This window comes from Helobdella robusta, assembly GCF_000326865.2.
Source record: "Helobdella robusta unplaced genomic scaffold HELROscaffold_4, whole genome shotgun sequence".
In the NCBI taxonomy this organism is placed as follows: domain Eukaryota; kingdom Metazoa; phylum Annelida; class Clitellata; order Rhynchobdellida; family Glossiphoniidae; genus Helobdella; species Helobdella robusta.
The window spans coordinates 2953249-2971234 of record NW_008704902.1 but is presented as its reverse complement, the minus strand read 5'-3'; the positions used below and the strand labels follow the sequence as shown (position 1 = coordinate 2971234).

General features: G+C 34.1%; 4 protein-coding genes across 4 annotated transcripts in view; 2 read left to right on the top strand and 2 right to left on the bottom strand.

The window, feature by feature from the left end:
* Positions 1-630: 630 nt before the first annotated feature.
* On the top strand, positions 631-1903 carry HELRODRAFT_162358 (hypothetical protein; the record flags this gene model as incomplete). The annotated part of the gene is made up of 3 exons (XM_009024585.1): positions 631-912; positions 975-1368; positions 1542-1903. 3 exons carry the CDS (start codon positions 631-633, stop codon positions 1901-1903), a joined length of 1038 nt encoding a protein of 345 aa, XP_009022833.1.
* A 1525-nt stretch (positions 1904-3428) lies between these two features.
* Positions 3429-7018, bottom strand: HELRODRAFT_67348 (hypothetical protein; the record flags this gene model as incomplete). Its single annotated transcript, XM_009024314.1, has 4 exons — positions 3429-4473; positions 4535-4844; positions 4909-6274; positions 6560-7018. 4 exons carry the CDS (start codon positions 7016-7018, stop codon positions 3429-3431), a joined length of 3180 nt encoding a protein of 1059 aa, XP_009022562.1.
* A 1071-nt stretch (positions 7019-8089) lies between these two features.
* HELRODRAFT_162356 (hypothetical protein) lies at positions 8090-16257 on the top strand (the record flags this gene model as incomplete). Its single annotated transcript, XM_009024584.1, has 20 exons — positions 8090-8629; positions 8813-8964; positions 9458-9566; positions 9905-10028; positions 10620-10788; positions 11030-11141; positions 11215-11287; positions 11672-11746; positions 11949-12100; positions 12271-12372; positions 12446-12513; positions 12633-12735; positions 12972-13054; positions 13259-13381; positions 13931-13992; positions 14757-14865; positions 15279-15395; positions 15589-15666; positions 15749-15885; positions 16100-16257. 20 exons carry the CDS (start codon positions 8090-8092, stop codon positions 16255-16257), a joined length of 2646 nt encoding a protein of 881 aa, XP_009022832.1.
* Positions 16258-16820: 563 nt separating this feature from the next.
* The window catches only part of HELRODRAFT_67518 (hypothetical protein), a gene marked incomplete at both ends in the record, with an annotated part of 11605 nt that continues 10439 nt past the window's right edge, over positions 16821-17986 (bottom strand). Inside the window, 2 exons of the mRNA XM_009024335.1 lie at positions 16821-17111; positions 17406-17497. Coding sequence (XP_009022583.1) covers positions 16821-17111; positions 17406-17497 — 383 coding nt within the window. The remainder of the gene's footprint in view (positions 17112-17405; positions 17498-17986) is intronic.

Here is a 17986-nt window from a genome sequence, read left to right as displayed (position 1 = left end):
GTCTTGCGTGCCTTTAACGTTTAAAGTTAAGCAGATTATATTTATACATACAATACACAAATACATACATAAATATAAGAATGTCATATAGGTACGTTGGTATACAATTTGTATATGAAACTCATCAACAATTGTAAGAACGGATGTGTATATACGTAGCGTACTTTTAATGAAACAGCAAACATGATCATAAAAATTTGAACAGATCTCGCTTAAGTTAGAAATTTAAATAGGCATATGTTTTATTCGACACATGTGTTGACTTACCTGTAATATATTGGATAAATTTAAAAACGATTTACACCTGGAATGAATTCTAAAAATATAGGTGGTACGTATTTCAGAAGTATGTATTCGATGATGCGTTCCCAACTACCTGAACGTACATGCGTTTATATCTTCCCCGCTTCTATTGTTTGCATTTAGGCTGATATTGATCGAAACATGAAACAAAAGAAAAACAAAATAACAGTATTTCACTATCTGCGTAGCATGAATGGGACGCAATAATTAGTAGGTAGTAGTTTTATGTTCTATATAAAAACAAAAATAAAAATTGTATTTGCAATTAAGTTATTCATATATTTTTATTTTTAATTCAAAATTGTCACACAATAATTGTAGCCAAGTATGAGCTTGTCAGAAACGAACATAAGAAAATTTAACCAGCTGCAAGATATCTGCATTGAAAGATTTGTAACTCGGGAACAAAAGATACTAACGACATTAAACTTTTGTATAACTGCTCTCGAAAAGTTGGAGGGTTGGGCGGTGTTTGCCATTTTCCCAACAGACGAACTTGATGGCGAGAAATATTTACTATTTGTTGAAGAAAGGTTTTCATGTGTATCAGCCCAATTAAACAATTTCAAAAATATTATCAACGTAAAACCAGATGGACTCAAAAATAAAGTAATAACGATACATAAGATTTATTGCTCATATTTTATTTTTAAAATTTTAAATATACTTAGAAACAAAATGAGAAGAACGCCAACAGCGAGAGCAAAGAAGCCAACAAAGGAGTTACCATGTTGCCATTGAAGGAAAAGGTCTCAGAAATATCGCAACGTTACCTGCGCGATGGATACCAACTGAAATCTGCCATCATCGAAAAACTGCAGCAGTGTCGACAGCAGCTGAACACTTTGTTTCACTGGTGTTTCGCTACTTTGCGTGACCTAGACATAATTTTAGACGAACCAATGATTGATGAATTGTTCTTTTTGGTTAAAAGTAAGGCTTCGAGGATATCATCGACGATTCAGGTGTATGAAGAGGCCGCCAATGAAATTAAAATGAATATGTCAGAACCTGCTCAAACAAGTTCCCGATCACGAAGTTCGCTAGAGCATTCTAAAACATTTGGTTAGTAAAATATTTTGGCTTTTTCTTTATAATTATTTTAATAGTTTGAGTCACAAATAACATGACTTTTTGTTAAATCATGTATACCTAAACACATAAATTTTTAGCAATTTATTTAAGCAAAAAAGTCGCTTCCTTAAAAATTTTTTTTAATATTTAACAACAAAACTCAGGAAGCAGTAGCAAGCTTGACAACAGAAGTTCCTCAACAGATATAGATTTAACCAAAAGTTATCCAGTCAACATGTTGAAAACTAAAACAAAATTATCTTCAATTAAGAAACAGCCTAGCTCTGTTTCACCGAGTTCGTTAACGTTGATGAATTCGAGCGATTCTTCGACGTTATCGAATTGTGAAATTTATAATTTTGGTTCTGAAGGCGATGGCTCAAAATTTTCAAGCAGTGGAAGCACGCCTGAACCACCTTTCTCACCCAGACCAGAAAATTTAATTAATCATCCAAAAATCAACAAAGACCAACAGTTGAAAAGTAATTTTAAAAATGACAGTTGTGGGCAGCTAAATAATTTGTAACATTCAGTCAAATTTAAGTTTAATAATATAAAAGAATTAGGTTAATAACTTACAAAATGTTTTCAAAGTTAATGAATTTATTATGAAAAGAAAGCCTTACAAAATTGTATTGAATCATTAATGAAACACTTTTAAATTTATATTTAATTTAATATGTATTTATTCAAAATTCCAAAATAAGCTTTTGTAAACAGTTTTAGCACTTAAATTGATTACGGGCACGTGTGTGATATCAAATGTTTGTCGCTTATGTTTCCATATCCATCTACAGAAGTGACATTTTACATCATTTTTACATTCTGTTTATTTTTTGAGTGATTGGTTTTCGTCTGCAAAAATGTTATTTTTTTGCTATAATGTAAACACTTCATAATATATTTTAATTTATTGTTTTATTGATCTATTGGGAAGTTTTTTGCACTTCCATTTGTACCATTGTAGCACCTGTGATTTATAGCCAATTCTTAGAAGCCAAACATTTTAACGAATTTGTTTAAAATTGTTTAAGAACTTTTTATATTTGAAAAATAAAAAATGTAAATTTAAAAATAAATTAAAATTATTTTATTTTTAATAAGATTAGATATGTTAAAACGATGCGTTACCTATAAAGAAACCATAAAAGGCAAACCAGTGTGCCCATAATAGCAATATATAGATCATGCGACAAGGCCAACCCGGGGTTTTCATCAGTGAACCCTGGAACGAACACAAAGCGGCTCTAAATGTGAATGATGATTAGTAAACAAGAACGTCACGCCTTACTACGCTACGCTTCACCTGGACCACCTCCCCAGTTATGATATACAGGTTTTGCAATGTGCGTTTGGACCAAGTCTGACCGGCTATTACAGAAGCCCAGACTGCGAAATCACAGGTTGATTGTGACTATTAAATTTTCAATTATGATTTTACAAAACCAACAATTAAAAAAATATCACATGTTTTTACAAGGTAATAACAAATTTATAATTTTTTTGTGTAATTGTGCAAATAATAAAATTTGTCAATTTTCGAAAGATAATTTTCGTAATAATCTAATAGATGCTGGTCACACAATGAAATAGTCAAACCATTAAATATCAACTATTTTTATAATGAATAAATAAACACGTCGAAATTGGTTTACAACTGCAATATAAACATTAAAAAATAGTTTAAACAACAAAAATTTAAGAAAATTATATAAAATATCGCTTCAAACAGTTGCTAAACCTTTAGAGCAGAATAGCGAAAGTTACTGAATTCACATCTAATAATCCCAAATTACTAAAAACGATGGATCTGCACACAGCCTCAGACAAATCAAATCAACAAATCGACTGAAAATCCTGTGGACGCATTCCTACTATCTCAAATATTTAGACTAGTTTGATTCTAGGTAGGCTAACAAACACTATTAACAAAAATCAAAATAAAATCATGGTAACTTAAAGTTTAAAATACAATATAGAATGATTAATTTAAGGAATAAGTGAAACATGCAATTAAAAATTATTCTGGAAAGTTCTTCATTGGAAATATATCACCTGGATGTTGTAGGTATATTGAATTTTAATTTCCATTCTTCAAAATATTTTTCAGCATAGGAATAGCCAACCAAAAATATTTCATCAAATTTGCTAAATTGTAGTGAACCGTATTTGTCTATCGGTGGTCTGAGGTACTCACAGATATTACTAGATTTGACTTCTAGTAATTGCTTTTCACACAAAACATAACCAACTTTTGACTGAACTTCGAAAATATTTGGGACTTTCATACTTTCCATCCATGGACAGATGCGAGATATAAGCACCCACCAGCCACTCAGTGAGTCTCCGTATCGAGAGAAATTTTCAGATGAAACTCTACCAACGTCGACGGCGAAAATAGTTTTAACGCCGACCATTTGCTGATGCATAATATCTGCTGGCAAATTGTTGGTGTAAACTCCATCAAGAAGTAAATGGCCATCTTCTGGATCGCAGAGTGGTGGCATGTAACCAGCTAAGGTCATGCTGGATCTTACATAACGCCAAAGGGATCCAAAAAAATGTTCACGCGATTTACAAACACTGATGTCGGTGGTTACGCAAAAGTATGGTAGCCACAAATCTTCAATTGCTACCGAGTCACCTAAAGTTTCTCTGACAATGTTATTGAAATTCCGACCAGTGAAAAATGAAGTATAGGGGTATGTTAAATCTCCGGCAAGAAATAACATTTTCCCGACTTTATTTTTACACCAACTTTGCAGAGTGTTGAAAAATTGAAAATATTGTGTTTCAGATGCCCAGACTGCTCCTACCATAGAACCAATGCTTGTTCCGCCGATCATATCAATCGGTATGTTAGCATCAAGCATTGCCTTGATGACGCCAACGTGAGCGCAACCTCTTGCTGCACCTCCTCCCAGTACAAGACCAATGGCTTTATTGGTCAAAACTCTGGCTAATCTGCAGAAATCAGCACTGACGTTTTGAACAACATTGATTTCTGCAGATGAAAAAATTCCAGGATGACACCGAAGGTGGTAGTGACCTGAGCACCAGGGTCGCGGTTTCAACCATTCAACTGTATTACTGGGCCTTAAAAGTAAAATGAGTTATTAAGAGAGACCAAAAAAAAGAAAATGAAATTAATAAAAACCTCTTTGTATCAAAGTCATGTAGAAGTAGTAAATATTTTCGAGCTCTGGGAGACATTTCGTCTAATCGCTTTTCAACTAATCTTATTGTGGCATTATCTTTGGCGTCAGCAATTATCAAGACACAGTCAGCCTGCCTTATGCACATTTTACTCCAAAACGTTATTTGATTATCACATTGAAACAGTACAACATCATTTTGGTCTTCTTGTTGAGACAACCAAGAAGAAAGAAAATAATTAGGAATAGATTCGAAAGTTGATGAATTAAGAAGATTTAACACTCTGCTTGAATTCAGAAGTAAAGCAGTTTCTAAAAGAATAAAAATATATTCACAATGAAAAATTACACACATATATATATCACTAGAGCCAACCTGTTTTATCCAAGGCACATTTTAATACTTCACAAAAAATTGTTGCATTAATTCCACTAGAAATGGACAAAATAGCAACAGTTGATATCTTCCCAAATTTATTTGTACAAGTTTCTTCTTCTTTCTTATTAGTAGCTTTGGAAATCATAGAGAATATATTTTTTTTCTCAGAAAGAGAGTTTAAAATTTTTTGTCCTAACAACTGAACAAGTTTCGTAACTGAATTTGGGTAGCAGAACTTGATGAAGGAAATCAACTCCTCCGACAAACATGCCAACTCTGTGTCTCTGATTGCAACCACCAAACTGCCTCTTACAGATTGAGTCAATGTTTCAGCCAACCCTACTAAGTCTCCTCTACCATATTCACCTGTCAGCATAGACTTAGAGTGCTCATGTACTGTGGATTGCAGCCTACCAGTCAACACAACATATGCACTGTTTGATGCATCACCCTGGTTGTACAATGTTTTACCAGCTTCTAAATGCTTCCAATCCAAACCAAAATCAACTTGTTTCACTAGTGCTGATAAGTCATTTAAAATGCTTGCACCAAGTTCAACTATAATATCAGGACTTTTAAAAATTGCCTCAAACAAATTTGATTTGGAAATGGCAAGTAAATAACAATCTTCAACAGCTCTGTATGTAAATAGACTGGCTTCCCCAGTCAAAATGGATAGCGAACCAATTAATTTGTCATGTTTATGAAAACCAATCACAGTTGAATCATTGCTGGCTTCGGTCTTTTCCTCCAAATGAACACTTCCTAGAGCTAAAAAGTATAATTTTTCAGTAAGAGTTCCTTCTTGTATAATAACAGATCCAGCTGATTTGTGAATCTCTTCAATGTCAACATCAGCAATATCAGGATCAAGGTTTAAAAGTTTTTTAAATCTGGACATAGATGCTTCTAAAAAACATTGGTTGCAAATATTGTTTTTTGCAAAATGCGTTGACAATTTTTTATTGGAACATATTAAACAATACTCCACAAGATGTGAAGAATTTGAACTGTCAGAATCACAGTTTTCGACGAAACACAATTGATACTTGGATGAACTGTCAACAACTTTTGAATGATTGAACCCATGAAAATTTACATTCTCAAATAATAAATCCGACGTTAAACCAAAAAAGTTTTTCAAAGTGAAGAAAGTGACCTTTTGTAGTCGAAGACCAATTATTTTTATAACATCAATTAATGAATCAGTATGTTTATCAAGAACTTCTTTTAAACCAGCAATTGGCAAAGTTATTAATACTGTATCTTGAATGGCTACACCATGTATAATTGGATTCATGCTACGATTTGGATATTTTCTAAACTTCTGTAAAATGTTGAGCAAACTATAAATAGACTCACCCTGTGAAAATGAAAATAAATTAATAAAAATAAATACTCTTGATTTACTTGAATAGTTAATAATTATTTTAGTTATTAAAAATTAGTATAATGAAACAATAATTGAGTGTTAAATAATAACATAGAACCCAAAAATTAATCCATAGAATCAATTAAATAAAACATTCATCTTTAAAAACATAACTTCATTAATTTTTACGAGTATATAAAAAATTTGCTCTACTGAGTTAAGAAACAATTATTGCAGTAAAAATATTTCTAAAGAGATCATAAAAATAAAAACAACCTTTTCAACAGTTTTGATAGTGTGTGTTTTGTTATCAGTTTCTAATAAAATCTCAACTTTGCCCGACTGTACAACAATTATATTTTGATCAGGATTGCAGGGGCCATACAAATGCTCTCCGGCAAGTAATGACTTTGTTTGCATATGGTAACATAATTTCAAAAGTATATTCTCACTAAAATGACCAAAAACCTTGACATTTTCTATCATGAAAATAATTTCTGGTGGCAGTCTGTAATAATTTCTCTGTGGCACGTTGTAAAGACTGTAGGAATCGACGGCCACGCCTCGTCTGAGATCAGCATAACTGCTTCTTGGTGTAACCAATCTATCAGCCTCGAAAAATGAAAATCGTTTTTTAGTTCTTGCACATCTACTATGGTAATATTTATCGGCTGACTTCTCTTCGTCGTGTGATTCCGAAGTACATTTTTTAAAAAGAAAAACAATAAAAAACATGCAGAGTACTGATCCGCAAAAGAGGACAAGGAAACTTGTCTCAGTTACAGTTAGCAGAATGGTATTAAGATAATACATTGCAGTATAAATACGTTAATTTCCTAAAATCAAAAAAATTCTATCATCTCATCGGCCCTCTTTCAACAAATTGCCAACGAAGGCAGTCCTAGTCAAAAATTTTGCATTTGATAATAATCAAAGTTTATATATTAAAAGTGAATGCCCACAACAAACATTTGTGCATGAAGTTATCGTCAAAAATTAATGAACACCGAGCATTTAGATATTTATTGTTTATTAAAAAATTAGGACCTCTAAGACCTATGAGTTCTCATTACTTTAGTGATTATTTTATTTATTTTATAATAAATTTAAAGTTTAATACTGCAATGTTTTTGTTGGAAACAAAAATTAAATGAATCTTGCTGCAAACAATGGTCGGCTTGATATATCTTACTATAATTGAATGTAAATGGCATGACATATGCATGGGAAAATAATGTCAAAAAACAAATAAATGTGTTGTATGGCATAGACTGGAATTGTCCAGTTGTAGACTTTCCATTGTAAGCTTTATTTTGGAAAAAAGTCGTGCAGCTTTGAAAGAAAAAGTCATGGTGTATTCCATGTAAACTGGTGCATTCTTTCTGTTATAAATTCAACTGAAAGCATCCATTATAATGTTGTTTCGGTGGCATCATGGCAGTTAATGCTTAGGTTATTGGCAAATAACAATGTGATAACGCACGACCCAGGCAAATGAAACAAATGTCCAAGGATCGCATCATCAGGATATGTTTGCAGCGAATCATTTACGCATTCTAATTTTTATGAAGAAATAAATTTTTGTGTGTATGTGTTTTGTGTATCTGTATGTATGACACCATAAAATTAATCTATGTGTATAGAAATTACATATTTCGAACCTCGCACATTCTTTGCTTGATACCTTTTATAATTAAGTTCATTTTTAAAAGTAAACATACAAGTTAGATTTGAGTTAGTTTTTTAAATTAAAACATCTAGGAGATCATCTAATTGCATTGTAATTATTTAATAAATTATTTAGGCATGGCAGAATTAAATTTGATGTCTCTTCTTGGCTTATCTGGCGCGCGTGACTTCCCCACTCTCACGTCTGCCTCACAATCAACATCAACAATTAATCCAGGTGACAAGACAAAACAAGCAAGACACTTCACCACAATCAATGATGTTCTTGGGATTTCATGCACGGTTTCATTTTCAGTCGTGAAGAACGTCGAAAAATTCTTTTCTGTCGTCTGTGAATCATTTTCTAAGCCCTCCTTTGAAGATTGGCCTTCCTGTGTCATAATAAATGGAAAGTTGTCATCACAGTTGAGAGTGCACAATGGTGATTTGGTTCAAATGCAGCTCGAACCTCGTGAACACGACCATTCCTCCTCCATCATTGATTTTCCAAATCATTTTGCCGTTGTTGCTGTTTCGGACCAGTTTGCTTATGAAACTTCCAGTCTGGCTGAAGAGCTGGAATTGGACAGCAAACATGTCCACATACACCCACTGCTTTGGTTTAATCTGAAAAAGCCATGTCATTATAATAACCATTCATGTGTTGCAAACACAAAGGTTTCTACATAGCATTATTATAATTAAAATCATAAAATGCAATGCTTTATTATATTTAAATTTAAAGCAATATTCTAAATTAAAAATTTAATAAATTATTAAAATTAAATACCTATTAATAATTGAATTAATTGAATAAAAAATTTTTATTAATTTTGTTCAATCAATTTATTTATCTATTAGATGAAAATTGTTACTAGACCATCTCAACATTTTCAACTAAAAAATGTACCATATGCTAGTAAAGCTGCCATATCATTAGTCCTATCACCTCACAACAATTTATCAAATGATAAATATGATTATTTACTGAAGCAGTACTTTTCTACACCAAGGTGTGTATAGAATTTTATATTTGGTTGAAAGTAATTTTATGTTCAAATATAAGAAATAAAATTTTCTATAAATTTTTTAAGGTTACTAGAAGAAGGAGATATATTGGCACTTAGCAGGAATGGTACACTGTCATTTTGTTTCAAGCTAAATTAACTTATTAAAAAATTATTTGAATTGTTCAGTTAAATTAAAAATTAATATCCAAGATGCTGAAACATCACATTTTGAGGCACTGTCAGTATTTGATGAGTCAAAGAGTTTCAATACCAACGTATACTTCAAAGTTGTATCAATAACTTCTGCATCAGATCATCCGTGCTATTTGATTCATGTTCAGCAAACGTCTTTATTTCAGGTCTGGTCTTTGATGATTTTTCTCTGTTTTGAGACTTCAAATGATCATTTATGCTATTTAAATATGATCTACCTACTGAATAACATGAAAGGAATGCATTGAAGTTTTTTAAACTTGATTCTTTTGATTTCTATCAGACTGATACTATTTTACTTTTATTGGCAAGGATTCAGACGTGAATTCCTACATTCCAATGCTGTCCTCATCATTGACAACTACACTTCTATCATCATCTTCATCATCAATGTATGATGATGATGATCTTCTTGCAGCCTGGAAGGATGGTGATGGAAAAGCAGCAATGAATGAAGAGCTGATGATTGTTCAGTCCATGAAACCTTTCGTCATGCACAAGTCAGCTTGCATGTATTTCTTGTTGTTTTTATAGAACTGGTCAAATGTTGTTGTTTTTGTTGTTGTTGTGTTGATTCATAGTTAAGCTTTTTCAAATTTCAAGTTTGTTTGTGTTTGAATTCTGCATTTTACCCATTATTCTTATCCTTACCATCATTATGTTGATCACCCTCATCATTATCATCATCATCATCATTGTATCATTTTAAGTAGGGATGCACCGGATTCAGGTTTTTCAAATCCGGCCGGGACCGGACTTGGCCGGATTTGAAATTCAAAAACCGGCCGGGGCCGGAGCCGGGGCCGATTTTAGTTACCATTTTACATACGTTAGAAAAAATACTCACATTTACGGTTATCTACATGTTGAACATCAAAAAATAACACCAAGCAAATAGTTATTTAATTCAAATATATGAATAAGTTGTGTGATACGCCAAATTCTGTAAACAAAGATCAGCTTATAATTTATGCATATTTGCATAACCTAAGTTAAAGCACAAAGAAAATTGTCCAGCTCACCGCACAATTAGTGATGTTGTAATTATGTGTCATGTATACCTAGCCTAACCTTTAACATACCATGTTCTTAAATTATGTGCTTATGTATCTCTCTCTATATATATATATATAGATATATAGATATATATTTATATATATATATATATATATATATATATATTATGTAGCTATATGATCCGTCATGTGCAATTATCAATATATAGTATATACAGGTGCACAAGTTCTTTTACACAAAGATCAGCTTATAATTTATGCATAACCAATGTTATAGCATAAAGAAAATTGTCCAGATCACCTCACAATTAGTGATGTTGTTATTATGTGTCATGTATGCCTTTAGCTTAGCTTTAGCCATTAACTTATTGACATAAAATTAATTGAATTCAATAAAATTTTTTTTTCTATTTCTAACATTTTTAAAAGTTGATAGACGCTTAAATCCGGCCACCAAATCCGGCCGGGGCCGGATTCGACCGGATTTGAAAAAAAGCCGGATTTTGGCCGGAGCCGGGGCCGAACTTCGGTGCATCCCTAATTTTAAGTCATTAACAGTTGAGTTACTTGTTATCATCATAAGTGATATGCATGAGAGGTAGGTTCTCAAACACTCTTCACTTCCTCACTTATAGATTCTGATTTTGTTTTCAATATTTCATACCTCATACATATTTCCTCTACAATGCACAGGAGTGAGCATTGGAAGGAAATGTTGACCACACTAACATAACCAACAATGCATACAAATTTGTCTTGTGATCTCTCAATCTGAACAATATGATACGATATGAAGCACACACACACCACACACACACGCACGCACACACACAACGCAGGGACATACAGCAACACATTCCGTCTTCATTCCTCCTGGTTTCGCCAGCTGGATCAGGTGTGCCACAGTTATGCACCGCGCTAGCATCCCATTACAACATGCACCTGTACAATGTATGTCTCAATCTCTGATGATGTTCATTGTTTAAAACATCTCAAATCCAATTTTTCTTGAACCTTTCATCAGGTAAACTGTGATATGCTAGACAACCAATCCCCTAGTGCACTTGAACTGAAGTTAAAACATATTTTTCATTCAAGTGGGCAGCAAAAGACTCAAATAATTTTTTGATTTGATGTTAATGTTTAGATGATTTGCTGTGAAAAATTTTGTGCTACCAAATATTTATTGATGATAAGTTGCTTGTTTATGTCATAATTATTGTTTATAGACCAATTTCGTTTTTTATGCATATGTTGCTTATTCAGTTTCGTGCTTTTTTGTATTTCTTCTAGTTGGACTCTTTAAAGTTTAAAATATAAATAAATATTATACTTTTAATACTAAATTTTGTTTTGCATATGAATTTAAGTGTAATTATTAACAGATTTAAAAAAAATTCTTCATATCCTTATTACAAAAATATTTCATTCAAATGTCAACCTGACAACCAACCTCCACCTCACTCCACCTTCGTACGCAGTACCCAAGTGTCTTCCATGCCTGGTGCTCTTTGAAAACGTTGATACGCTAACCAATGATAAAGATGGAAATGAAGGTTAAAATTTGTTTATTTCTGTGTTCCTTCATTCGTTCGTTCGTTCGTTCGTTTGTTTGTTTGTTTTCTACATAAATTCGCACATTCGTTTCATATCTATTCCATGCAAGAACTTTTTTAATTGAAGCTTGTTTACTGAAGCAGTATGTTTTATAAGTTCAGAGCATAGGATGCAGTGTTTAATGCACTGCTTGCCATTCAGATAGGAGGTCTGCATCGACGTTCAGTGAATGCATGCACGAGTTGATGTCCAAACCGTATGGTTGGCCGGTGGTCGTCATGGCAACTACTCCATCTATACAGTCTGTTTCTTTGCTGTTGCAGAAATGTTTCATGAAAATTTTCACCTTCGATGTTAGTTGCATGTGTTTCTTTTTCATTTGCAGTCTTTTTATATTACTCACTAATTCATCCCTGTGTCACATTTTAATTTAATTTCTTAAATATCTTCGTCTGTTATGCAACTTTAATATAATCCCAACCAATCAATTAACCACACAACATTTCCACACTACCTGCTGAAGCCTCCAAGCCAAACTCAACGAAGAAATTTTTTGAAACTTTTCATTGGAGATACGCTTCTCTCTGAGGACGTTGACTTGAAAACACTCTCCATGCAGACAGGGGTTGGTGAAGATGACATCGAAACAACCAAACAAACCACCAATGAAATTATTTGATTCATTTTTTTTACCACAGGGTTTCACATTTGATGCCCTATGCATTCTCGTCAATTTAGCCAAAGAACAGGCTTTCTATAGAAACAAGTAAGCAGGCAATCACCTCATCATATCTATCAACAATTACATCAACAATTAAATTCTTGATTCATTTTCCGGAGTTTTTCCAATTTTAAACATTGTAACTAATTATTTTTGCTGGACAGAAAAATGGTTGAGAAGGCCAATTGTGCCTTGTTGCAGGTAGACGTGGAGAGAGCACTTAACCAGCTGAAGAAGTTGAACGTCAATTTCATCGATGCTCCTAAGGTTGCTTCCAGCTGTTCACAATTTCAATTGCTTATTATTTTAATCATTTCCTTTTATTCGGTATTTGGCTGTTTAGTTTTTTGGATCCTATGCAAATAACGTTTGTGTACAGTAATTTGATAGTGAAGAACTGATTGCTGTTGTTTAGGAATTTAGTTTTTTTCGCTAATTATCAATGAATGATTTAATGAATGAATAAATAAATAGTTGAATATCTTAATTGATCAATGCTTAAGATACCAAACGTGACATGGGCAGATGTTGGAGGACTTGATGACGTGAAACGTGACGTCATCGATACCATACAACTACCTCTCAAGTACCCACAGCTTATCCAGGCTGGTCTCAGAAGATCTGGTTGGTTGATTGGTTGGTTGGCTGGTTGGTTGGTTGATTAAATGGTTGATTGTTTGGTTGGCTGGTTGGCTAGTTGATCGATTGGTTGGTTGGTGCAAAAGTGGAGATACTAGCCACAACACTTAGACAACAGCACTAACAACAACATTAACAACAACACTCACAGCCACACTGACAACAACGCCAACAAAACAACACCAACAGGCATATTGTTGTTCGGTCCTCCAGGTACAGGCAAGACTTTGATGGCAAAAGCCATTGCTAACGAATGTTCCTTGAACTTCTTGAGGTGGAAGGATACGTACTGATATGTTTCGTTAAGAGAGTTAATCGCTGAAATATATTAATCGTTTATTTAGTTCGTCATTATTGCACGATGTTATGGGGAATGAAGTTTTGTTTCCATGTGATTAAGTGGTTAAATTTGTTATTATCAGCATTATCATTATTATTATCAGCTAGGATAATATTATTTTTCGCTAAATCATTAACATAAATTAAGCGATGAACGCCGTTGAAAGCTATTTGAAGTGTTTTACTTCACTGATTAGCCCACGAAGTTAAAAGTTTAATGACTTGATGCGATATATTTATCTGACATAAGTAGATTACAATGTTTCAAGTAGTTTGGTTGTGACGGAGTAGTTGTTAGCTGCATAACATGTTTTGTTTGCACGTAACAAAATTTTGAAGATTGAAATATTATAAACTTATCTGATGGTTGTAGAGTTATTTAAAGTTTTGTTTATTATAAGCCTTTATTGGACGATGAATGATGAATGCTTTCTGGTTTTTTGTTACATTATTATAACCTGTTCACATGATTACATACATGCAGTGTTAAAGGACCTGAGCTCTTAAACATGTATGTAGGTCAGAGTGAAGAAAACATTAGGGAAGGTAGTTACATACAATGTTGTTGTTGATGTTGTTGTGTTACAGGGGTTCAATGTTGTTGCTGCTGTTGTTGTTGTTTTAGTGTTGTTTTGCGAATGTTGTTGCTGTTTGTAGCAGTCTGGTTGGATGTTGTTGCTGTTTGTAGGAGTCTGGCTGGATGTTGTTGCTGTTTGTAGGAGTCTGGCTGGATGTTGTTGCTGTTTGTTGCAGTCTGGCTGGATGTTGTTGCTGTTTGTAGCAGTCTGGCTGGATGTTGTTGCTGTTTGTAGCAGTCTGGCTGGATGTTGTTGCTGTTTGTGGCAGTCTGGCTGGATGTTGTTGCTGTTTGTAGCAGTCTGGCTGGATGTTGTTGCTGTTTGTTGCAGTCTGGCTGGATGTTGTTGCTGTTTGTAGCAGTCTGGCTGGATGCTGTTACTGTTTGTTGCAGTCTGGCTGGATGTTGTTATCGTGGATGTGTGAGGGTTCAACATTCCTGAAATGTCGTTTATTTTGGCGCGGGGATGTTGCTGCTGCCGTTGGCTGGTTCACTGTTTGCTACTCAATTTATTCATTTGTTTGTCGTTAATTTTAGAGTTACTTAAGATTATTTTTTTTAATTTGTTTTATTTTATCAATAGTATATTATTAAATACGTTAGAAATTTTTTTTTAATTAATTTTTGTTAAATTTCGATCGAGAGATTTTATGGAAGTGATGTTTTCATGTGTTCATTATACAAAAATAATTTTGTAATTTTTCACTCCCATAAAACAAATGAATGTTTGAAGTGTTCAGGAAGGCCCGCCAATCATCTCCGTGTGTCATTTTCTTCGATGAGTTGGATTCCCTGGCACCCAACCGCGGAAGAACAGCTGATTCTGGAGGTGTCATGGATAGGTAGGGCCATGTTGGGTCGTCTTTTTCGAGTTTATGTTTTTTTTCGTCGTTTTGATGTTTGTTTTCAGTTTTTGTTTTCTACTTGCATTTTGACAGTTTCTTTAAACAATTCATAGCTTTATATCTTGACGAAGACCACTAAATGATGATAGCAGTGGTGATAAATAAATATTAGTAGAAGCTTAGTGTGTGTGTGTGTGTGTGTGTGTGTGTGTGTGTGTGTGTGTGTGTGTGTGTGTGTGTGTGTGTGTGTGTGTGTGTGTGTGTGTGTGTGTGTTTAGTGTGTGTGTTGTTGTGTGTGATGCTCTTGATTATGGCGTTTTGTTAAGTTATTTCATTTTTGTTGTTGATTTTTAAACGAGCAACATTTGAGACATTGTTGCAACAACGAAGAACCAACCAACAAACAACAGGGTTGTATCGCAGTTGTTGGCTGAACTTGATGGCACGACGAAATCAACTGACTTGTTTGTCATCGGGGCCACCAATCGACCCGACCTCATTGACCCCGCCCTGCTCAGACCTGGAAGGTTCTTTTTTCAAACGTTGTAAATTTGTGTAATGGAAAAATTGGGATGATTTCACGCTGTAAAATAAGTTTTGTGCTAAGGCTGATGCTGGTGTGAGGAAGTGTTTCTTAATTAATTAAAATTTCAATATCTAGCAATGAATTTGTCGTATAATGCTTAAGAGTTTAGTATATTTGTTAATATTTACTTTAAGGTTCGATAAAATGTTGTACCTGGGAGTTGACAGCAGCAGAGAAACGCAACTGAAAATTATAAACGCTCTAACGAACAAGTAAGAATTTTAGGTTCCATGTTTTATGGTTTTATTCCAGCTGATTCGTTTATTGAATTAATTTTATTTTTCACCCGCACAGATTTCAAATTGAAGACAGAGGATGTCTGCAGAGGATTGTTGACAAATGTCCTCGCCAGATGACAGGGGCAGATTTTTATGCTCTCTGCTCGGATGCGCTCATCTCGGCTACCAGGAGGATCATATCAAAAATTGAAGGTTGTTCAAAAACTGCCGATCAAATATTTAAGACGTATTTGTGACTTGAAATAATTTGGAATGCAATTTTAAAGTTTATTCCTTTTAATGCTTCGCTCACTTTTTTTATTCATCCTAGTTCACTACTTGAATTTGCCAAGTTGTTGCGCTACCGTTGTTATTTTCCAACAATCACAGAAAGGTTTAACTTTTTACGAATTCGTTGTTATGACAGCTGGGCAGGCGACACTGGATGTTCATGCGGATGTTGTGGTGACTGAGGACGATTTCAATGAAGCGCTCCATCAATTCAAACCATCCTTATCTCTGAAGGAACTCATCAGATATGAAGAGTTGAAGGAACAGTTCTGCAGCTTTAATAAAGCTTCTTAAATATTATTTCTTGTTCTTAATTTTTCTTATCGATTTTCAATATTTTACATAAACCTTTGTCATAAATTCATTGGAAGTGTTAAGGTTATTTGTTTTGTTATTGTTTATAATGCTTCAATTTTCTAAGTCTGCAGCAGGCAAAGAATGAATTTTTTAATTTATGCTCTGTTTAAGTTTGGTTCTATTGTAAATGTGAAGTCTGCCCTTAGTTACCGTTTGAAAACATAAAAAACAACCGCTGTAACAACATAAGGTCACAATTGTAACGATTATAACGGTACTGGCAGCAAACACGATGGCACTTGTAGTTTTCTTGTGTCACTTTCTACGAAATAGAATTCAAAAATCTCGTCATATTATTTTCATAACTTTATTTTAATATGAAAAGTTATGCATAATGAGTTTTTACGATTTAAACATTACGAATATTTTTTTAAAAATTATTCTCCAATAAGTGTCAAACTTTTTTTTATAAAAAAAAACAATTCACAAACTCATCGTGAAGATCATAGAAAAAATCAAATGTTTAATTACAATTATGCTCAGATTAATTTTTTTTCTGATCACATCCCATTCGATTCCGTAAATTTCTTCGCCTTCAGTCTGAGATCAGCAATGCTGGATGATTTGTTTCCCACCACGGAGGTGCTCACATCATCAATGGCGGATCGTTCAGATGCCGATGACGAGGACATCGAAGTTTCGACGAGTGGTGAACTGCTCGATGAGGCCTGTCTCATGGTTGTTAAGTTGAGTGCTGGTGCAAGGAAGGAAGATTGAAGATGGAGGTGTGATGATTGTTGTGGATTCAATTGGTGTTGTTGGTGGCTCAATTGATGTTGCTGGGTCATTTGCTGAGCAGCGTGCATGGCGGCCACATTCAATTTGAAGGGCTGACCGTTGAGAGGTGTCTGACAGAAAAACAAAGATGCCAGAGGACTTGTGGGAAAGAAGTTACTAGGATGCAAACCAGCCGCCATTGCTGCCATCACCATGTTGAATCTTGGCAGTTGGCTGGAAAGTGACGTAGGTGATGACGTGGGTGGGTTCATGGATGGATTGTAGAAGTTGCTGCCGCTGTTATTGGATGGAGACATGTAGTTTGGTATCGATCCAGCTGATTGCAACTTGGTGGTGGATGCGTTGACCTCGCTGTTCTGATGTCTGACGCTAGGTATGTTGACGTAAGGAGCGAGTCTGCAGCTGTTGATGAGGGCTGGGGCACTGGTCACTACGGGTCCTTCCATCAGAGAGTATCCTGTTCAAGGAAGAGATAATCTATTTAAAATGGGATTAAACATGTCTGGGGTTTTATATAATGATCTTTAAAATACAGTGAATGATAACAAGTACGCTGACAAAGCAGCGAAATCATGAACTATTGTGTTCTGATACTTAGGATGGCACATGCAAAGAACACGAAAGCGAATCTTTACACATGTTTAATGTCTAAAATTTGTTGCATGTACTTGTGTCTGTCTGTATGTAGTGCGCCTCTCTCTGGTTGCCTATCTTCATAGCCGCTAAATGTGGTCTATGCCTTTGTCTAATTATATAATATGCACGGAATGCATTCCTATTTAGAAATGAACAACTGAATGGAACAAACATACAAACAAACAAGCAAACAAACAAACAAGCAAACAAACAAATAAGCAAACGAACAAAAGAATGAATGATGAGATGAATGGCAGGAGCAAATTGTTTGAGTCATGATGTGAGAATTATC